This window comes from Heterodontus francisci, chromosome 11 (assembly GCF_036365525.1).
Source record: "Heterodontus francisci isolate sHetFra1 chromosome 11, sHetFra1.hap1, whole genome shotgun sequence".
In the NCBI taxonomy this organism is placed as follows: Eukaryota; Metazoa; Chordata; class Chondrichthyes; order Heterodontiformes; family Heterodontidae; genus Heterodontus; species Heterodontus francisci.
This window is the reverse complement of record NC_090381.1, coordinates 28,799,880-28,823,425: the sequence shown is the minus strand read 5'-3', so window position 1 is coordinate 28,823,425 and position 23,546 is coordinate 28,799,880. Positions and strand designations below refer to the sequence as shown.

Here is a 23,546-nt window from a genome sequence, read left to right as displayed (position 1 = left end):
AGTCAATGGGAATCGAGGGAAACCTCTCTGCTAGTTGGAGTCATACCTGGCACAAAGGAAGATGGCTGTTGTTGTCGGAGGTCAGTCATCTCAGCTCCAGGACATCACTGCAGGAGTTCCTCAGGGTAGTGTCCTAGGCCCAACCATCTTCAGCTTCTTCATCAATGACCTTCCTTCAATCATGAGGTCAGAATTGGATATGTTCACTGATGATTGCACAATGTCAGCATCATTCGTGACTCCTCAGATACTGAAGCAGTCTGCGTAGAAATGCAGCAAGACCTGGGCAATAGCTAAGCTTGGGCTGATAAGTGGCAAGTAACATTCAAGTAGGAGAGTTTCTAACCATCTCCCCTTGACATTCATCAGCATTACAATCTCTGAATCCCCCACTATCTACATCCTGGGGGTTACCATTGACCAGAAACTGAGCTGGAGTAATCAGATAAATACCGTGGCTACAACAGCAGGTCACAGGCTAGGAATCCTGCGGCAAGTAAGTCACCTCCAACTCCGCAAACCCAGTCCACCATTTACAAGGCACAAGTCAAGAGTGTGATGGAATACTCTCCACTTGCCTGGATGGGTGCAGCTCCAATAACACTCAAGGAGCTTGACACCATCTACAAGATGCACTGCAGCAATGCACCAATGCTCCTTAGATAGCACCTTCCAAACCCACGAACTCTGCCACCTAGAAGTACAAGGACAGCAGTTACATGGGAACACCACCACCTGCGTGTCCCCCTCCAAATTACACACCATCCTGAACTGGAACTATTTCGCCATTCCTTCACTGTCAGTGGGTCAAAATCCTTTCCTAACAACACTGTGGGTTTACCTACCCCACATGGACTGCAGCAATTCAAGAAGGCAGCTCACCACCACCTTCTCAAGGGCAATTAGGGATGGGTAATAAATGTTGTCCTAGCCAGCGACTTCCACATCCATGAACGAATAAAAACAAATGTTCCCCAGGGAACAGCAATCATAACATGATAGAGTTCCACATTTGGTTTGAGTGTGAGAAACTTGGGTCTGAAACTAGTGTCTTAAATAAAAGCAATTCAAAAGATATGAAGACAGAGCTGGCTAAGTGGACTGGGAAATAGATTAAAAGGTAAGAGGGATGATAACCAATGGCAGACATTTAAGGAGATATTTCATTATTCTCAACAAAGATATATTCTATTGAGAAAGAAAAACTCGACAAGAAGGAAGAACCATCCACGGTTAACTAAGGAAGTTAAGGATGATATCAAATTGAAAGAAGAGATATACAATGTGGCAAAATTAGTAGTAGGCCAAAAGATTGGGAAATTTTAGAAACCAGCAAAGGGAGAAAGTAGTATATAAGGATGACAGTAGCTGAAGTAAACATAATTCCCTCAGTGGATGAGACTGGGGAATTAATAATGGAAACACGGAAATGGCAGAGACTTTGAACAAATATTTTCTATCTGTCTTCGCAGTCACAATAATCTGTCTTCGCAGTAGAAGACACAAAAAGCATCACAATAACAGTAGAAAATCAGGGGGTAAAAGGGAGGGAGGAATTGAAAGCAATCATTATCTTCAGAGAAAAAATACCAGGCAAGCAAATAGGACTAAAAATTGACTGCCCTTGACATCAAGGCAGCATTTGACTGAGTATGGCACCAAGGAGCCTGAGCAACACTGAAGTCAATGGGAATCGGGCAAAACTCTCCACTGGTTGGATTCATACCTTGCACAAAGGAAGATGGTTGTGGTTGTTGGAGTCCAAATATCTAAGCCCCAGAGCAATGCTGCATGAGTTCCTCAGGGTAATGTCCTAGATCCAACCATCTTCAGCTGTTTCATCAATAACCTTTCTCCATCTTCAGGTCAGAAGTGAGGATGTTCGCTGATGATTGGACAGTGTTCAGAGCTATTCGCGACTCCTCAGATACTGAAGCAGTCTGCGTCCATAAGCAGCAAGACCTGGATAACATTCAGACTTGTGCTGATAAGTGGAAAGTAACAGTCGCACCACACAAGTGCCAGGCAATGACCATCTCCAACAAGAGAGAACCTAACCATCTCCACTTGGCATTTAATGGCATCTCTGAATCCTCTACCGTCAACATCCTGGGGGTTACCTTGACCAGAAACTAAACTGCACCAGCCGTATAAATACTCTGGCTACAAGAGCAGCTCAAAGGCTAGGAATTCTTTTTTTCTACTCGTTCCAGGGATGTGGGCGTCACTGTCTCGGCCAGCATTTATTATCCATTCCTAATTGCCCTTCAGAAGGTGATGGTGAGCAGCCTTCTTGAACTGCTGCAGTCCATGTGGGGTAGGTACACCCACAGTGCTGTTAGGAAGGGAGTTCCAGGATTTTGACCCAGTGACAGTGAAGGAACAGTGATATAGTTCCAAGTCAGGATGGTGTGTGGCTTGGAGGGGAATTTGTAGTTGGTGTCGATCCCCTGCAGCTGCTGCCCTTGTCCTTCTGGGTGGTAGAGGTAGCAGGTTTGGACAGTGGAATGAATATTTAAGGTGGCGGATGGGGTGCCAATCAAGTGGGCTGCTTTGTCTTGAATGGTGTCGAGCTTCTTCAGCGTTGTTGGAGCTGCACTCATCCAGGCAAAGTATTACATCATACTCCAGGTTTGTGCCTTGTGGACAGCTTTGGAGAGTCAGGATGTGTGTTACTCGCCACAGAATCAATCTTCAGCCAGAAGTGCAGAGTTAGTGATCCATCTTGGAATCCTCCTGAAGTCCCCAGCTTCACAGATGCCAGTCTTCAGCCAATTCGATTCACTCGCGTGATATCAAGAAACGACTGAAGGCACTCGATACTGCAAAGACTATGGCCCTGACAAAATTCCGACAATAGTACTGAAGACCTGTGCTCCAGAACTAGCTGCACCCTTGGCCAAGCTGTTCCAGTAAAGCTACAACACTGGCATCTACCCAGCAATGTGAAAAATTGCCCAGGTATGTCCTGTACACAAAAAGCAGGACAGGTTCAACCCGGACAATTACTGCTCCATCAGTCTACTTTCAATCATCAGTAAAGTAATGGAAGGTGTCATCGACAGTACTATCAAGCAGCACTTGCTTAGCAATAACCTGCTCAGTGACGCTCAGTTTGGGTTCCACCAGGGCCACTCAGCTCCTGACCTCGTTACAGCCTTGGTTCAAACATGGACAAAAGAGCTGAACTCAAGAGATGAGGTGCGAGTGACTGCCCTTGACATCAAGGCAGCATTTGACCGAGTATGGCATCAAGGAGCCCTCGCAAAACTGGAGTCAATGGGAATTAGGAGGAAAAGTCTCCACTGATGGAGTCGTACCTCATGCAAAGGAAGATGGTTGCGGTTGTTGGAGGTCAATCATCTCAGCTCCAGGACATCACTACAGGATTTCCTCAGGGTAGGTTCAAGGTCTAACCATCTTCAGCTGCTTCATCAATGAGCTTCCTTCAATCATAAGGTCAGAGCTGGGGATGTTCGTGGATGATTGCAGAATGTTCAGCACTATTTGCGACTCCTCCGATACCGAAACAGTCCATGTAGAAACGTAGCAAGACCTACACAATATCCAGGCTTGGGCTGATAAGTGGAAAGTAACATTCGCACCATACAAGTGCCAGGCAATGACCATCTCCAACAAGAGAGACTCTAACCATCTCCCCTTGACATTCAACGGCATTACCATCACCAACATCCTGGGGGTTACCATTGACCAGAAACTGAACTGAAGTAGCCATATAAATACTGTGGCTACAAGAGCAGGTCAGAGGCTAAGAATCCTGCGGCGAGTAACTCACCACCTGACTCACCAAAGCCTGTCCACCATCTACAAGGCACAAGTCAGGAGTGTGATGGAATACTCTCCACTTGCCTGAATGGGTACAGCTCCAACAACAGTCAAGCAGCTCGACACACACCCAGCACTGGGAGAGATATAAACAACAGTAAAAGGAAGACAAAAATATGGTACGAGATGTGAAAGGAACTACAACAAGAAACATGTGAGGGTATCATGATTAACACAAAAGGAAATTATATTAGAGGAAAATGATAGTCAAGTGGAAAGTGAGCTCTTTGAAAACAGATGGGGTTTATATTGCAAATGGAAATTAGAAAATGGCAGACATAGTGAATGATTTGTGTCAGTCTTCAAGTGAAGGAAGAGAATAATATTCCTGACATTCCAGGGAAATTATTAATGGCCGGGATTTTCAATCAGCTCTGGGGGAGATAATGGGAGCAGGCACGCTTTGAAAATAGCGTTCCCAGGTGGTGTGTCAGTGTTCTGACTTTTCCGGGATGCACTGCTGTTTTCAAAGCAATGATAGGGGTGGGTGAGGTGGCAACCCACATGCCTCCAATTAACTGACTGTTAAGCTCCCAGAGGAGTTTGTTATTGGTCTGGGGACGGCCAGAAGGCAATGTTCAAGTTGCAGTTAGCTGAATCCGAAGGCTGGATTTTCGTGACAGAGACAGGAAACAAGAACTAGGGGCCGGAGTTTCAAAGTGGTGGTGGAAACAGGACCCTGGTCTGGTTTTTGGTCTGAAACCTGCCACCTCTGGGAAGCTGATTCAGATTGTAATTTTCTAGTGGGAAAGCCTGAATTGGTGTGGAGACGGGTTTTCTGTCCTCTTAGAACCGGGCGATTGAAAAGGGCAGTGGGTCTGATCAAGTGCAGGGCTCATATAGATTTCCACGGCAGCTATCATTGAGGCTACTGGTTGTCCTGAGGGAGAGATCTGCCTTCCACAGCACCAGAGGGAAGTGAGATGTTACAGGGGAGCTGGAGGCCTGGCACTCGGGGCAGGGCAGACCCTCACTTGATCGATGCCGATCTGGATCTAATGCTGGAGGCAGTGAGGGAGAGGAGCGAGGTCTTCTAACTGAAGGGTGGCAGGAGGATGACACCTTGTCGTGCAGCAGTGGTACCTCTCTGTTAAGTGTTAAATTCAGGGCACCTGAGAACTTGACGGCTGCAGGAAGGGGACTGCCAAGGGGCAGTGAGGCCTCAGGTCATTGCTGCATGCTCTGACCCCCATCGAGATCATCGGCCTGGACAGGTGCAGACTCCTACGGCACTGGTGCTTTGTCATTTAAAGCTGACTCTTGGGCTCTGCACCTAATCTCTTGGTCATACCTTCCTCCCCTTGCAGTCCCTCACTATGCTTCTCTGACCTCCAGCTGTCCACAAGGTTGCAACTACTTTAGCTCAATCTGGTTGATCAGTCCAATGTCAGTGTAGCCTGTTCCCATACCAACTCTCTCAACTCGTCTTTGTGCATTCACCAGGTCTTCCCCTGCCACCTCCAGGTGCCTCGGGGATGCCAGCAGCCTCTTGTCCCTCTCCAGATTCTTGTCACCAGCCACTGAGAAAAGCAAGTCTTTCAGATCCAGCAATGTCCAGGCTGTGGTGCATTTGGAGCAGCTGAGCTTTATTTATGCCTTTGCATTATTTTAATCTTAGCCTTCACGGCCCCCGCAGTGTTCATGACTTGTACACCCTGTCGTGTTCCAGACATGGTGTTCTCTCCATTTCCCTCCTTTAAAAATTGAAAACTGCTGCGAACAATCCTGTTAATGAGCTCAACAATAAGCTCCACAGGCTCTTAATTGGAGGTATGCAGGGTTGCTGTTCCCTCCCACCCATCGTCCCTTTCAAAATATCTTTGCTTTCTGGTGGTGGTGGGACCCAGTGTTGGCCTCCAAGAATGCGATCTTTAAATTGCAATTGCACCCGTTACTGCACGCAGCAGGCTTTAAAAATCCGGCCCGAACAGTCTGGTGCACATTAGTGCACAGTTTTCAGGTGCAATGCGGGAAGCCATCAAGCAAGAATGAAAATGTTTTGGCACGAAGGGTTTTTGTCTCAGATTCAGTTCAATACCTTTTAGTTTCCCAATGGGCTACTTCTCTACTGGACCCTTCGAAATTCTGCCTCCTCTATTCTGCAAGGCAGCAGCAGACTGCAGTATGGCTGCCATCTGCCTTTGACGATCATGCTCAGCAGGCAGCTCCTGCCTCCTGGCAGAGCTCGGCGCCACTAATTGGGCTCAATTAGTGCATCTGGAAATGATGATCGCGTCACATGAATGATGCAGACACGATGTGAGTCAGGACCCGCAAATTATCTGGGCATTGAGTTCCCGACCCCGGATTGAAAATCAAGCTCAATGAATCGAGGACTGGAACACACTAAAGTTAACATAAGAAAGGAAAGATATTGAAAAACAGTTAGTATTAGAAAAAAATAATGGCATGTCTGATAAATCTTCAGGATTTTCAAGGAAGTAGGACAGAAAATTGCATATATTTTAACCATAATCTTCCAAAGCTCTTTCAATTCAGGAATTGCATCTTTAAATTTGAAAATTGCAGATGTAACTCGATGATTTAAGAAAGGTGTGAGAGAAAAACAAACAAATTACAGACCTGTTAGTCTAACAGCTGTTGTGGGGATATTACTGGAACCTATAATTAAGGACCGAGTCACTGAGCACTTAGAGAAATTTGAGCTGATTAGAGAGAAACAAGATGGATTTGTAAAGAATTGGTCATGTTGAACAAACCTCATTGAAATTTTTGAGGAAGTAACCAAAGTAGTAAACAGGCAAACAACTATGGACGAGATATGGACTTAAAAATATATTTTGATATAATTCCACACAAGAGACTGTCAGCTAAAATTAAAGCTCATGGAATTGAAGGCAAATTATTCATCTGGTTAGGAAATTATTTATGCAGTAGGTGAAAAAGAGTAGGATATGTGCTCAAAGTGGAAGTGACTGGAATTGTCCCTCAAGGATCTGCAAAACAGATGTTAAGCTAACAGGTCTATAATTTCCTGGTTTCTCTCTCTTATGTGCTGGAAGAACATGATTTTCCAGCATTTTTGCAGCGGTCAATAACATGATAGCTATATGTATTTGACAAAACTAGATCAACCCTAATTCACATCTGTACAAGCATTAATGGTGAAGTCATTCACTACTAAAACATTCTTCATCTTCATATTTTACAGGAGCTTTTGAAGAAACATCCCAGCTCGACACCATGGTTTCTGCATATAAATCGGGTCTGCTCATCCTCACATTTACAATTTGTGGTGTGCTGTACAGATTGTGTAACATGGACACCTATCAGTATGTTAAAAACAACATCTTGGAAGCACCCCAGATGAGAACTAAAGCTGACCCAAAACGTTCAAACATAACCATTAAAACTGGGATTCTGTTTTTGGAGACAACTGACAAAGTGGAGCCGGCACCATTGGTGGTGTGTTCAGTGGAGGCTGCAGCTCGTTTAAACCCAGATAAACCTATCTATTACTTCATGAAGGGATTCAGTGGCAACTTAACACAGTATCCACAGCCTGACTATGCTGGTATCCCTTTGCTTTCCTCGATAAGTAATGTTGTCCTTCTACCTTTGAAACCCACTAAACTGTTTGAAGGCACTCCTCTGAATGGCTGGTATCAAAAGGTAACCAATGAATAGAAATTTTAATGAGTAAATCATTTGTACCTTAATTTTTAAATATAGCAGCTACCATACAATATAAATATGGAAATGAGAATTGTAGATATTTCCTGTTAACCCTGTGAGACTCGACTTAAACAAGATACTGAGGCGAGTGATAAAATTAACCACAGACACAAAGAGTAATTTCCTTTCTGTTCACTTTATTGAAACAATAATGATTTCACAAGTCCTCGTAACTAAATTTACTATAAGATTCAGTAGCCAAATACATACAGATTCCTCTGCACATGCCATCTTCTTCCTCATAGACAGTTTCTTTGACTCCACTATTGGCTTGCAACACAGGCGAGCCCAAGGGCCTCCTTATATCCACTTTGATGCCGCATGTTTCTTGGTTTTCCTGCATTGTTGTTCAAGTCTGCTAATTCCACTCTGTCTCCAGGTGTGCCTTCTCTTCTCATTGGTGACACAGCCTCAGCCAGTGGTGCTTCAGGGGTCCTTTAATATCAGTCTTTTCTTTCTCCACTTTTCATTGTTAAGTCTGTTTCTTGTTTCATCATATTTTTCTTTATCAGTTTATCCTGTTGGTTCAGCACTTCTTTACACAACAAAGCAGCATATTCTGTGCCAGAGGTGCCTTTAATCAGGCATCTGCCCCTTAAGGATATGTAGGTCCATCACACTTTGTGTTCTTTTTCTTTGTTTATGGGATGTGAGCATTGCTGACAAGGTCAGCATTTATTGTCCATCCCCAATTGCAGCTGAGAATGTGGTGGTGAGCTGCACACCTTTACGACATGCATTGTCACTAACACGTCACATCCCAATATCCTTTGTATTTCTGTCTTGCCTTAAATCCCCACAGAATAGCTGGAAGACAAAGTTACTCTTGGATCTCAAAGAATATCTCTTGTTCAACATGGTTCAGTAAAACATAGCCTAGTATCCCGTGATGCACCAGCATTCTGTTCAACATTTCCAGTCTTATTCGATCTATCTCTCCGGAATATTCTCTGAGAAGTGAAAGTGGTTTTGTTGCTTACTTTTTCTAAACTGTATGGTGGATATATCTGTTTCTAACTGAATGAGTAGTGCTGACTATTGGATTTGCTTGAACAATGCTGTTTATAGTTGGTTTTTGAGTCGCAATTTACATTATTTGAAAATTAAAATGTAAAGTTGAAGAGCAAAGATGCCAATTGTTCTCACGCTGTTCATTATGTGACCAGAATATAACAGAATTTTACATCAAGTTTGAAAGTGATGTAGCTCAATCTGAAACTAGGGTCTTCAATTGAAACAAAGGAAACTACGAAGGTATGAAGGCAAATTGGCTGTAATAGATTGGGAAACTACATGAAAAGGTATGATGGTAGATAGTCAATGGCGAGCATTTAAAGAATTAATACATGGTTTACAACAAATTTACATTACTTTGAAGCACAAAAACCCAGCAGGAAAGGTGATCAAACCATGTCTAACAAAAGAAGTTAAAGACTATATTAGATCAAAGGAAGAGGCTTATAAAGTTGTCAAAAAAGTAATAAGCCTGAGGATTGGGAGCATTTTAGAATGCAGCAAAGGAGGACCAAGAAACTGATGAAGTAAGAGAAAATAGAATATGAAACTAAAGCAGCAAGAAACACAAAAACAGACTGTGAAAGCTTCTATAGATATGTGAAAAGGGAAAGATTATCAAGGACAAATGTGGGCTCACTACAGGCAGAGACAGCGGAATTCATAATGGGGAATAAGGCAATGGCAGAGAAGCTAAACAAATACTTTGTGTCTGTCTAAACAGATGAAGATACAAAAAATCTCCCAGGAATACTATAGAACCAAGGGATTAGCAAGAATGAGGAACTGAAAGAAATCAGTATTTGTAAAAAAAAAAGTAGTACTGGAGACATTAATGGGACTGAAAGTTAATAAATCCCCTGGATCTGATGATGTCCATCCAGAGTGTTGAAAGAGGTGGTTGTAGAGATAATAAATGCATTGGTGGTCATCTTCCAAAATTCTGTCGATTCTGGAATGGTTCCTGCAGATTGGAAGATTGTAAATGTAACCCCACTATTTAAGGAAGGAGGGAGAGAGAAAATGGGGAACTACAGACCTGTAAGCCTGACATCAGTAGCAGGGAAAATGCTAGAATCTATTATAAAGTATGTGGTAACTGGACATTTAGAAAATATTGGTAGGATTGGGCAGAGTCAAACTGGATTTATGAAAGGGAAATTGTGTTTGACTGAGGATGTAACCAGCAGAATAGATAATGGGGAACTAGTAGTGTATTTGGATTTTCAGAAGGCTTTCGCTAAGGCCCCAGACAGGTTCGTAAGCAATATTAGAGCACTTGGGATCACAGGGATTGGGGGTAATATACTGGCATGGATTGAGAGTTCGTTAACAGACAGAAAACAGAGAGTAGGAATAAACGAGGCATTCTCGGGTTGGCAGGTTTTGACTAATGGGGTACTGCAAGGATCAGTGCTTGGACCCCCTCGCGATTAAAATCTATATCAATGATTTGGATGTGGGGACCAAATGTAATATTTCCAAGTTTGCTGATGACACAAAACTAAGTGGGAATGTGAGTTGTGAAGAGAATGCAAAGAGGCTTCAAGGGGATTTAGACAGGCTGAGAATGGGCAAGAACATGGCAGGTGAAATGTAATGTGGAAAAATGTGAAGTTGTCCATTTTGGTCGGAAAAACAGAAATGCAGAATATGTATTAAATGGTGAGAGATTGGGAAGTGTTGACGTCCAAAGGGACCTGGGTGTCCTTGTTCATAAGTCACTGAAAGCTAACATGCAAGTGCAGCAAGCAATTAGGAAGGCAAATGGTATGTTGGCCTTTATTGCAAGAGGATTTCAGTACAGGAGTAAAGAAGTCTTGCTGCCTTGGTGAGACCGCAGCTGAAGTATTGTGTACAGTTTTGGTCTCCTTACCTGAGGAAGGATATACTTGCCATACAGGGAGTGCAACGAGGTTCACCAGACTGATCCCTGGGATGGCAGGATTGTCCTCTGAGGAGAGATTAAGGAGACTGGGCCTGTATTCTATAGAGTTAGAAGAATGAGAGGTGATTTTATTGAAGCATACAAAGCTCTTCTAGGGCTCGTCAGGGTAGATGCAGGAAGGATGTTTCCCCTGGCTGGGGAATCTAGAACCAGTGGGCACAGTCTCAAAATAAGGGGTAGGCGATTGAGGACTGAGATAGAGTCATAGATAGATAAAGCACTGAAACAGGCCCTTTGGCCCACTGAGTCTGTGCTGACCAACAACCACCCATTTATACTAATCCTATATTCCCTACCACATCCCCACCATTCTCCTATCTGCACTTGGGGCAATTTACAATGGCCAATTTAGCTATCAACCTGCAAGTCTTTGGCTGTGGGAGGAAACCGGAGTACCAGGCAGAAACCCACACGGTCACAGGGAGAACTTGCAAACTCTGCACAGGCAGTACCCAGAACTGAACATGGGTCACTGGAGCTGTGAGGCTGTGGTGCTAACCACTGTGCCACAATGCCACCCTAAGATGAATTGCTTCACTCAGAGGCAAACCTTTGGAATTCTCTACCCGTGGCCGTGGAACTCAGTCATTGAGTATATTCAGGACAGAGATTGATAGATTTCTCGGTATTAAATATATAAACCGATATGGGGATAGTGCGGGAGTTTGGGTGGCTCTTGTATCCCTAAGTATAACTATAGGTTTACCTGCCTCACTTGATGGATATGAAGTTACTTTTCTTTTAGACAAGAATTCCTTATAACTCTCAGGTATCTAGTTCATGACACCTGCACTCACAGTGGTATTCCTATTTAGCCTTACACCTGCAGTCAGTGCTACAGCCTGATCTGTTGTACTCTCATTCAGGACCCCTTTCTCTGCATTGGCTTTGTGTACCCTATACGTTCCATGGGTTTACACCACAATTTCCAGCATTCTGCATGAAGGTGTCACACCTTGTGACAATGGTAACACTTAGGCTTGCACTTTCAGCCTCAGCATCTTCCTTTCTAGCCTGAGGGGAAGATCCTGGGGCATTCCCTTCCTGTCCCCAGCTACTTGCCTTCCTATACCCTCCCATCTTCTATTGTTTTTGGGATTGTGGGGGTGACGAACAAAGGGTTTAGGCTTATAAACAAGCTTGTAATTCTCAGCAATTTCCGCTGCCTGTCTGACTGTTGCAACCTTCTGGTTCTCTATATGGGTTCTTACGAATGGAGGGAGTGAATTTTCCAAGAAAATTAGTTCCCTAAGGTTCTCATATGTGGCCTCTACCTTTAGTTCCCATATGTAATGATCAAAATTAATTTGCTTTACCCTCTCAAATTCTATATAAGTCTTTACAGACAATCTCTGGAGGTTCCAAAATGTCTGCCAGGAAGTGAGAATAACATTTTTTTGCCATCTCATAATTTACAGAAGCCTCCTCAAAAAGCATGGAATAAACACCATGTGCTCTGCCCAGCAACCTTTTTTACATAAGCAGTGTCCAATTTTCATTTGGCCACTTCATCTGTTGATTATCTTTTCAAAGGAAATGAAAAATGCCTCTACGTCCCTTTCCTCAAAGTTAGGGAGAGCTTGTATAAATTTAAACGACTCTCCATTGGTTCCTCACTGGGGTCAGATCTTTCCCCACCAAAACCTTCACTGGAGTCAAGACCACCCCTTTGTCTTAGTTCCATCTTTTTTAATTCAAATTCCTTTCCTTCTCGTTCTCTTTCCTTTTCCTCAAGTTCAAGTTTCTTCATTGTCAATTCTCGTTCAAGTTCTTTCAATTCTATTGCTCTTTCTTTTTCCTGTTGAAGCATACGTTTTTTCCATTCCTCTGCTATTAATTCTCTTATTTCTCTTAATAGCCTGGGATATATTTCGTCCAGACCTGAACAAAATTATAACCAGCCCATTTTGGAAAGAAATCAGGAAGAACTATTTTTACCACATTCTCACTCCCATCTCAACTCATTTACAACTGGGAACATATTGGAAACACACACAAAATCGGAGAATAGAACTTATCCCCCTGCTGTCATCACACTTACTGTCAGTTTGATACCCAGCCATGGCTCCCACTGAAAACAGGTGGGATCCTCACAATACAATGCAAATTCTGGTCCTATGTATTAATAGGATCCCAATGCAATTTTCAAGTACCAATGTGCAGAACACACACTGCATGTGCTTCACATACATACACACGCACACACATTTGCTCAGACTATACCACCATATTCGTGTTACAGAGCTTGTGTGACTGGGTAAATGTGATGAAGTAGTAAGTGTTCTAAATGGGTAAAGCCCTATTGCCACAACACCTACTGATGTCACAGGTAATTACAAAGGTAACAGGTATGAGTGCAATTAACACTGAAAATGCAATAAGAATGGGTTTACAAGTGGCAAGACGTACTGATTTTAATTATAACTATATAATAAATAGGGGAAAAGCTCATTAAGGCCCATTTTTTCCTGCTGGAATCACAATGCATGATCGCCCTGCACCTGGTTCCATTGTGGCAGACCACATACCAACTTTGTGCTGCCTCCTCACCTAAATAATTAGTGTGAAGCCCAGCATGGTCTGAAGCCCTGCTGACTGACTGTACAATCAACAGGCACCTGGCAATGCAGGACTAGCCTGCCCCTCTTATGGAGCGCAGCACATTGCATGGAAGCTTCTGCAGACTGTGGAAGAATTGAAGAGAAAGAAAAGTAGAGGAAATGGGGAATCAGGCAAAAGACAGGTCTCCCAGGTTTTCTGATGCTGTGCAGGAGGCATTTGTTCAGGAAGTGTAAAGGAGAGAGATGCCATGTTTCTGCAGGGGTCGGGGGCCCTCAAAGTTCCTTAAGAAAGGAATAGGAGCAGCTGGCACCGTGGACCTGGTGGCAGTGCCGGAAGAAGTTCAATGACGTCACATGGGTTGTCAAGGTCAGTGAATGCATCTTCAAATGACCCACTACACACTCTCAATGCACCACACGCCTATCACTCACCCACCAACAAACTCCAGTGTTAAGCTGTTCATTGTGTGATTATATGCAGGTGGAGGGTGTTAATTGGGTTCTAACTTGTGCAATTATAAGCAGACACATCCTGAAACTGGTGGAGGGTTTTGAGTGTACAAGAGGGTGCCCACCGAGTGGTCCAGGCAGGGGTTTGTTCCACGACGTTCCTTGTTGCTGCCTGGCTCTCATTATAGGTGCGCTGCCCTCACGTGATCGGGTGACTGAGGGGATCATTAGCCAAGTGTATAGTGGCTATCCCTTCTCAACCAGCAGCCTGCTTCTCGTTCAAAGTGTTGGCCCAAATATGAGGCTGAATTTTATGCTGCCCGAGCAGGTCACATGGTGGTGTGGGGGCAGCGTAGAATTGAGCGGGAGGCTCCGGGATGACTTCATACCCCACTCCCGCCTCCGGTCAACTTTACAGCGGTCAGGCGGTGGTGTGGGGGGGGGGGGTGGGTAAAAGGGCCCGCCCACCCAAGGCCAGTCAAGGCTCTTAAGTGGCTCTCTCCTGCCTCCACGGGTATTTTACCAGTGGCAAGCGGGTGTGCTGGGGATGTGAAAAGCCGCCCAGCGATACCAGCCGGCCTTTCTGTGTGCTACGGGGCGGGGGTGGGTGCCATGGCCGTCAGGCACAGGGTGCCCGATTAAGGGCCGCACTCTCCTCCCAACCCACCCCAGCGTCCGAAGACGCTCTCCCCTCCCCCCAAATAACTACCATTGCCTCACCGCCACGACCGATCACCCCATCCCTGGTGAGGCAAGCACAACTTACCTGAAGTCCTGGCTCCATGTCATTGGCTGGGCTGCAGACCCAGCAGTGGCCACCGTTCCTGGTGGCACTGCTGGGACTTGGAGCTGCCGGCCCACTGATTAGCTGGTAGCTCACTGAGGTGGGACCTCCTCCCTCAAGTGGGTGGAAGTCCTGCCTCGGGACACTTAATGCCCGGGGGCCTGTAAAATGCGAGTCAGATCCCCGGGCTAGGCGGAAGCAGGTTTGCCACCAACATTTACGTCGGTGGCGAAGCCCCATCCGTCTTCGGTAAAATGCAGCCCATGGTGGGCATGATTAACTGCCCTTTAAATAGCAATAGGTGAAATTCTTTGCGCAGCTGAACACTTGTTCAGCTTGGAGTGCCTAGGAGAGGATGTCAAACAGTCCTGTGCAGCCTAAAATGGCAGATTGTGTGCCAAATCAGCTTTAGACTCTGTTTGACACCACGATCCTCACACTCTGCATGCTTCCAGTGCAGGCACAGCACATGCACACGAGCTCCCTGCTGATCTGGACGACAATGTCGGCCCTGCAGGAAGTGGTCAGAAGCGTTCTGGCTGATTATTTTTCAACTGTTGCTGTTAAGGAAGTTTGCCCAATGCCACTACACAGCATCTTACAGCACATGACTGCACGGACATGCAGCCAAGTTTCAGGCAACAGCTGACTGTTTATGTCCCTGCAGATTTGCAAGTGCTCTGCAGCAATTCTGCAGGCATCCTTACAACAGACATAGAGAATGGCCTTTACCTCTCTGCTAACATGGATCCTGAGAAGATTGGACCCCATATCATTTCCAGATGCAGTTGCCAGGCCTCACTAAACAGTTGTTGGCATCTTGACAAGTGCAGAGAAATAGGTAACACTGACTCTCCATCACCCGCCATGCTTCTTTCATGCAGTGCCTTGTAAAGTACAACATGCTTTAATCATTGTTCTTTAGCTCTTTAGTTCATGTTTGGATCAAGGCTGTAATGAAGTCTGGTCCGAGTAGCCCTGGTGAAAACATCTGGACGAGAAATGAGGAAGAAAGTTTAGAATTGTTTCCCGAGGAGCGGAACTGATGGTCAATTTCCTTTAAAGATATGGTGCTAGGGTTTCATAAGATGGTTCATTGTCAATATCAGGAGAAGCAGAATGACTTCAGCCAGCACGTGTCCTTCTTTTTCCCCATTTCCAGCATCCTCTCAGTAGCCAAGTTCTTTATTTCTAGCCTTCCTCACAAACACTTTTTGTACTATATATTGTGCCATGTCGTGGAAAGGTGCTGGTTTATGCCCATAATTCTGCAGGGAGAGACTATTGGGGATCAAAGCAATCGCACACTCTTTACAATCTTGGTTAGAGAGTAGCTTTGGGTGATACCTGAATCCCCAGCAAAATGGGTTTTGTAGCTGCAAATAGTTTTAGTTTAAGGAGGAGCCACAAAGACTGGAGATGAAATAGGTTTAAATATGCTGAAACTGAACATTATGGATTGCACTTGACTCTGTACATTAATCCATAGGTAAATCCAAATTTGGAAAGATATTGGAATCATGTACTTGCTGATGGCTGCAGGTTAGCTCTGCTATGGAAATACGGTGGCATCTACCTGGATACTGATATTATATCAATGAAGACTTTGCCATTTGCCAATTTTACCTGTTCAGAAGGCGGAAAATCTTTCAATAATGCAGCAATAGGATTTCATGTAAACCACCATCCTTTTATGTTAGACTGCATGGAAGATTTTGTGGCCCATTATATTGGACACGCCTGGGGTCAACAAGGCCCTAAACTGATAACCCGTGTGTTGAAGCGATGGTGCAAGTCCAATGATCTGGAGAAAGTCACTGGAAAGGAATGCAATGGAATCTCTTTATGGATCTCGAGGCGGTTCTATCCAATCCCATATCAAAGCTGGGAAAAGTACTATGTTCCATGGAAAAGGGAGGACATCGAGAGCTTCTTCTCAGGTACATATGGAGTCCATATCTGGAACTATATGAATTCCAAAAAGAAGAGAAAAGTTGTTTCTGGAAGTGGTTCATTAATAGAATATCTTTTTCAGATGTATTGTCCAACTACATACAGAAATTTAATTCAATCTAGAAATAGTTCAGAGTCACTTAGCGCCTGAAATTTCTGAAACTAGTGAGGACAATAAATGTATAGATTGTCCAAAATGGGGGCACACTTTGGGACAGAACCTGGAAATTCCAACATTACAACTTCATTTTGCTCAACAGAAATCTCACCAGTTGTGAACTGAATTGAGTTCTGTTGTAAATGCTCCAAGAGAGCACTACAATGCCCATTTGCTCCATGAGGAACATTTGAAAATCTCTACAGCATGGTGTTGGGTTTCTATTATGGCAGAGTTACTTTGAACTATTTCTGCTGAATTTGGGTTTTTAAGGTATAATATTGTGATTCTGTTTTGATAATGTTATTTTGTATGTTATTCAATATTATCTGGGATGGTTTAATGCTCATCTAATACTGAGATAAAAATGAAAACATGTTTTAATCCCAAACACAGATTCCCTTCTATTTATGAGTATGGAACTCATGAAAAAAGTTTGTAAACACATTAAATTATAGACACAAACTGATTTGAGTATAAACCCATTAAGCAGAATGGCAATTGTTGTGTATTTCACGAATTACCAGCCGGAGACTCGGAAGTCAGGTTTTCACACATCTTTATTATACAACATGCATGAGGGAGGTCACAGCGACAGAGCAAACACCATGACTAAGTCCTCCCGAGAAATAGATATATTCGCTTTTATTGGTTTTGTTTGCGTCACACTATTTAGTTTCTTTTGAGCAAACAACATCTGTAGTTTGTGACTGATTGCTCATGTTCCAACCACAAAATGTTCCAGCTTTCATTCCAGTGCATACCTGCATCCTGCCTTATTGAGTCCTGACCTGCTTCTGCTAGTAATGCAACCCAATATTCTCGACTCTACATACCTTACTTCATACAGTCTATTTAGTAATCACGGGGATGGCTAGAACGAGCTCAAGTATTACATTGTTTTTCACATCACATCCCACTACTGCAGGGGTGACTTGCCTCAGGGCCCAGATCTGGCATCGCATTCATCCCCTCCTGTTGGGCATTCACAGTTAAATTGACATTTGTAATCTAAGATGGTACTTCTCCCTCATGTATCTGCCGAAAGTTCTCCCTCATTTGTTCTCTAAGCCACCCTTCCCATATGGTGCATACTTGGCCCGACCCGTTCTGTCATCAGAGAGTTGGAGGTCCTTAATTACCTCATTAATGGTTTTGCCATGTGTTTCTAGGATGCCCACTATATCTAGGTCTCCTTGCACTAACTCCTGATCGTTAACCAACTGATCATTCCATTGCATGCTGTTGTTCCCTGAGAATGTTCTTTCCCTGGTGGGTTCTCGTCCTGACCTTGTCATCCAGGAAGGCCAAATCTAGGGTATTAACTATGCCAGTTACTGTATAAAATACTGTGGATACATCATTGAGAAGATGTCTTCAGAATCACCAGCCTCTCTGGGGTTGTTTTTCAACCCTTCCAGACGGCGTGTTTGATGGAGCACCTGCTTTATCAGTATACGATGCAATCCCCTTATTGCACCTGACCACTATTCAGGTAGCCCCAGAGCAGATACATTCAGGATTATACTCAGAAGTTTGTGTGGTACATTCTCAGGAACTTTCTTCCCCTCATCAATTAATACCACTCCATTTGCTGATCCTGTTTATTGGGTAGGGCATTCCGGCTCTGCCTCAATAGCTTTTGTGGCCGTCACTGCCACAGTAGCAGAATTTGATTCTCATGTAATGTTATTTCACTCACAGTTTCTTGGTGCTGGCATATTGAGTCAAAGAATCTCCCCAGGCTAGTTAACCCTTGGGTATAGTCCCCGCTGAGTCGTATGTTATCTTCTTTGTCTTGACTGTTCTTGACCACCAGGTGGGACACCAGAGCATCACGATCGTGCTGGGGCCCATCTATATTTACCTGCAACGAGATAATTAATACGGAAGTGTCTGTCCCCTCATCCTGTGGATAAATCACATGAGCGGTTAAATGGTTTAACTTGTGACCAGTGCTTCCATTTGCGCTTAACTCGCTCATCAACCGCAACGCATGTGTCACTGATCAATACTACTTCATACAGTCCATTCCACCTGGGTTGCCACCCTGGTTTCTCAGGGAGTACGTTGACCGTCATCTTATCCCCTACACCCGGTAACGTGGGGTCCTGCTTCCCTATTTCCTCCCGGACTCTGTCCTCCCTCTCTCTGCCAGCAATCGGGCTTTTTGTGTCTTCTTTTACCACATTGATCACATTCAATGCGACCTCCTGATTTTCTCTTGCGGCAATCTATTGTCATGTGATCTGGTTTGCCACATTCAGAGCAACTCTGTCCTCATGGTATCATTGTTGTCACAGAAGGTGGAGATGCTTTGGTATTACTCGCACATTGATCTACCTCACTTGTCCAAGAGATGATTTGACTGAATGCATCCCCGACTGATAATCTTAGCACTGAGACATTCCTTAAGCATCTTAAGAAAGACACTATCATCTCTGTCCGGGTCCTCTACCCCTCCGTATTCAACATAAGCATTATACTTCCTCTCTGCATATTCAATACATGGTTCTCCCAGCTTCTGCATTATTCCTGCAACTGCACCCCAGTTACTCTGGCTTTCTCCCAACGCCTCTCTAACTCTTTTTTTCAATCTTTGTACTGTCGTAAATCATTGCCTGTCCAACTCCCAGTCCTGTATTCGGTTGGGAGTTTCTGTCATGCCCCCTTTGGCATCTTAGCTTGTATTAGAGCGTGATGATCATTCTTATGTGCATCGTGTATCTCGCTTGCTTCTTCTAGATTTTTCCAAAATTCTAAGTTATTTTGCTTTTATTTTAGGAACCTAAATCTTTCAAGATCATCTGTTTTTCCACTGGTGTAAAGGGTCTGTAAACCTGTCTCATTATGGTCTTGAAGCCCGAGATCCCTTCCTGTATCGATATTCCCTCCATTTCATTGTTGTATCTCTGTCCCTTTTTATCACGTATTGTCCTTTCATAAGTTTCCCCTTCATAGGTAATTAGTATATTCACTGTGAATTGGAGCCATTGGCAACGATGGATATGACGGGGATGCGGACGGTCCTGGTGATTTCTTTACACATTTATTGGTCCCGTCAGGGGATGGGTCAGTGTCCCAGTCTTCACACCACCCGTACTCAGCCGCCTCTTTTACCAGGTTATTCCAGTTGGGTTCATCGTCTGCATTTCGTTTCATCTGTCTATTAATACTAATATGTCTTATTCTTACGCCACAGTCTTTGCATCGTCATTCGTACAATGTGCACAAAATGAATACTCCTTTGTCTTCTTTGGCCTTTTTATGTGTTGTCCACATTGTCCGTTTTCTCCCCACTCTTCACTCCAACCTTCCATCTTCATCATCCCTTCCAGTTTCTTGTATTTCTCTTTCAAATAATCGACAAAATTTAAACTTTCCCTTTCGTCTTCACCACCACCTCCTGACATCTCACTTCCTTTCCTTGGCATACTTAATCTGTTTGATTTTATCAAGACTTTCCTATTGTCTTTTACTCATCTACGGATTACCCTCCTGGTTAATGCCCCGCTCGCGCCCGCCTCTTTCTCCCAGAGGCTCGTTCATGTCACCCTAAGTGAGCACCCGCCAGTCGCTACCTACTTGCCCTGGTATCTTGTTCAAATCCAACCAGGTCGGTATCATCCTCCCTAAATCATGTTACGGACTACGGTAAAATAATTACCTGTCTGCTCAGTTAATAGGAATGCTGCCTGTCGTGTTGTGTCCTTCCAACTACGCCAATTGTTGTGGTGTATTTCACGAATTACCACCTGGAGACTCGGAAGTCAGGTATGCACGAGGGAGGTCACAGCAACAAAGCAAACTCCATTACTGAGTCCTCCCGAGAAACAGATACATTTGCTTTTATGGGCTTTGGTTGCGTCACACTATCTGATTTCTTTTGAGGCAAACAAGATCAGTAGTTGTGACTGATTGCACTTGTACTGGCAACAAAATAGAGTCATCGTGTTTTTCAGCATAGAAACAGGCCCTTTGGCCCAACGCACCTGCGCCGACCATCAAACACCCGTCCAAAACTAATCCCACTTCCTTGCAGTTGGCCTGTAGCCTTGTATGTTATGGCGTTTCAATTGCTCATCTAAATACTTCTTAAATGTTGTGAGTGTTCCTGCCTCTACCACCCCTTGAGGCAGTGTGTTCCAGATTCCAATCACCCTCTGGGTGAAAGAAGTTTTCCTCAACTCCCCTCTAAACCTCCTGCCCCTTACCTTACATCTATGCCCCCTAGTAATTGACCAAAAATGCTCTCGGCTTTCTTCGAGCACACACCTGCTTCTTGCCTAATCGAGTCCTGACCTGTTTTTGCTAGTAACGTAACTTCTTTATCTAATAAATGTTGTAATTGTGGCTGGCTTAAGCTTCCTACATGACATTCAGTCACAGATGCGTCATTCAGTATTTTTGCAAAGCTTAGCATATTAAGTTAACCTTTTTGTTCTCACATCAGCAATCTATATGCCATTCACTATAATACCTGATTTTTAGTGCTGACGATCAAGCTGCCCTCTGCTTCACTAGTGGGTTTTTTACTTCAGCATCTAATACAAAGTAGAGAGAAGGTAAGCACCAGTCAAGATGTGGTGACAGAGGAACCTTTGGGATTATCAAGGAGTGGGTTTTGGGGGCATTTAGTAAATGTGGAGTTTTACTGCTTTGAGGTTCAGTAGGCTGGGGTATTATTGTAGTGTTTTGAGTCAAAATATGAAGGTTATTTGTTATGCATCTGAAAGAACAACAAAATGCAACATCTTCTGGCCTTGTTGCGAGAACACCGCAAGAAATTACCAATCGCACAGTCAGGAAAGTGTCCATGATTGAGATTCAGCAACCGAGGCTATGTCATTCAAGCCAGAATTTATTTGTACAATCATAAAAGATTCCCAATGAAATGAAATTATGTTTCCAAGCAAACACAAGAAAATATCAATCCCAACAGAAATAGTGATTCGACAAAAATAAGAACAAATCAGAGTCTTACTGTTTCATTGAAACAATTTCAAAGTATCAATACAACAGCAGTTGAGTGCAGTTGGGTTACAATCCTGTGCTTGATTCCCCATAGACTAAGAGAACCCAAATACAAACAGCTAAGTCAGAAAGTCTTTTGGCCCTAATTCATAATTTTGCTCAGTTAGAATATTTCAGGAAATAGAGGAATTGGAATAATTCTGTTATCTGGGAAAGATACCTGACAGTTAATGGGTATCACGTTCATGAGTTTGACCCATTTACTTTTGGATAGCCTGTGCCTGTGGATAGTGTTCTGGGGTAGAAATTACTGTTGGTGAAAGTGAGGAAAATTGGTTGGAAAGGAGTTGGAAAATGAAGAATTAGAGTTCTCACTGGTTTGCAGCCTGCTTCACAAGTCTTGCAAAACCCCTGACCTAGTTTCCACTGATAATTGTCACACAGAAGGTCACTGTGAGGTCATGAGGCACCAAAAGTTAATTAAGACAAACATAATGAAGCACCCCATGATGTCAGTGTTCTCCTGCCCATTGCAGAACAATCAGAAATGGGAGGTAAAGTCTGCAATGTTATCACCTGCTGGGGAGGAATCTCTTGAAGGTGCAGTAACAATTAGGCATTGCATGCATTGCTTCTCATCACAGGATTTCATGTAAGAGGTAAAAGACAAAGCAGGCATGGCTGGAAGATCAATGGCGCCAGAATTGGTCTGTTCAACCCATAATTTACAGGCCCAGGCACATCAACCTCTTGTCTGTGAGAGAGAACATGTCTTACAATGGTCACAGAGCTCTGCTACATGCTGCAAGGTGACCTTCAGTCAACATCCACTATTGAGACTTAAATACAAGTGGCAGCCAAAGTCACTTCCACTCTCTACTTTTATTCTTGCACTGCCTTCCAGGTTAACATAGCTTTTGCGTTTTTACACAAGATATTTTTTCAGGACCCATGTCACCAGTCATTGGACCTTACATCCTATATATCTGTAGTATACCTTTTGGCTCAATATATAGATAATTCATAGCATGGCCCATGTATCATACAAGAGCACTCTTAACCTGTATAACTGTTAATGACTGATGATTAACACTGAAAAACAAATCAAACTGATGCAATTCTAAGGTTTGTAAAGATTTATAATACCCTTGAAAGCCATTTAGCCATTTAGAAGCTTCACAGGCCTGGCTGTGAAACCAGAATAAAGCGTTGATGCAAATGTTTAAAGGACATGATTAACAACATTTTGATTAATTCTGCAGAAATTAGAATCCCTGATGAAGAAGGTACTTATCAAAGAAACTATAAAAGAATATTCAGAAAATATGCAAAGCCTAAAGTAAATGAAATCAATGATGGTATTGTAAACGAGAAAATTATAATCTTGAAGACATTTTTCAATTGGATCAACCATTGGTTCAGAGCATTTACATAAATTTTGAAAATACAGAAAGTTTAAGATGATTGGTAGATTTTAACCTTGATCACCCTGTGGTAAACTGTCTGGAGTGGATCATCCACCCATTATACACCATGCCTGATTTTCCACTCCATTGAAGTCAAAAAGTTTGAAATCGACCCCATGTCTTCTTGAACTTTGGAGAAGTAGCAAATAAAATAGTCTTTATTGATAACCTTTTGTCAGTTGTCATCATTTGTGTACATCTTTCATTAACCAAGAGGAGAATGGTGTTAAACGAATGCTGCACTTTATTCATGAAGAATGGCGTCTTAATTAACATGGACTGAATTGCTTTATATTGGGCAATTTGAATGAAGATAATTAGTGCATCTGCTAATAAACCCTAGACATAAATAAATCCTGATGTATACATCCTGCAAAATACCAGTTTTATTGTGGGATTTCAGAGACAATATTTTTTACTGTCTATTAAATAATATTTCTGATTTAACTGTCATTTGTTGGATCCTTATCAATCTTTTTCAATGTTACTCCTTTCATTCTGATTATTCTGCACGTTGATGAAATCTCACATAATTTGCAAGTTTAAATGCTTTTTTTTAACTCCCTTTACTCATATCCATTGTAACTATTAATATTAACAGAATCCCAGAATCATCAATTGACCTCAGCTTTTCAAGAGGAATGATAAGTGAGAAGTACTCTCCCATTATTTATCTAAATTTTTAACTCATTTTCTA

At 43.2% G+C, this 23,546-nt stretch overlaps 1 protein-coding gene across 4 annotated transcripts in view; it reads left to right on the top strand.

Moving 5' to 3' along the window:
- The window catches only part of LOC137375156 (alpha-1,4-N-acetylglucosaminyltransferase-like), a 36,727-nt gene extending 13,710 nt beyond the window's left edge, over positions 1-23,017 (top strand). For all 4 annotated transcript variants that reach the window (XM_068041860.1, XM_068041859.1, XM_068041861.1 and 1 more), the window contains exons 2-3: positions 7,019-7,479; positions 15,789-23,017. In XM_068041860.1, the coding sequence (XP_067897961.1) occupies positions 7,051-7,479; positions 15,789-16,403 (1,044 nt within the window). In that variant the 5' untranslated portion in view covers positions 7,019-7,050 and the 3' untranslated portion in view covers positions 16,404-23,017. The remainder of the gene's footprint in view (positions 1-7,018; positions 7,480-15,788) is intronic.
- The last annotated feature ends 529 nt before the right edge of the window (positions 23,018-23,546 follow it).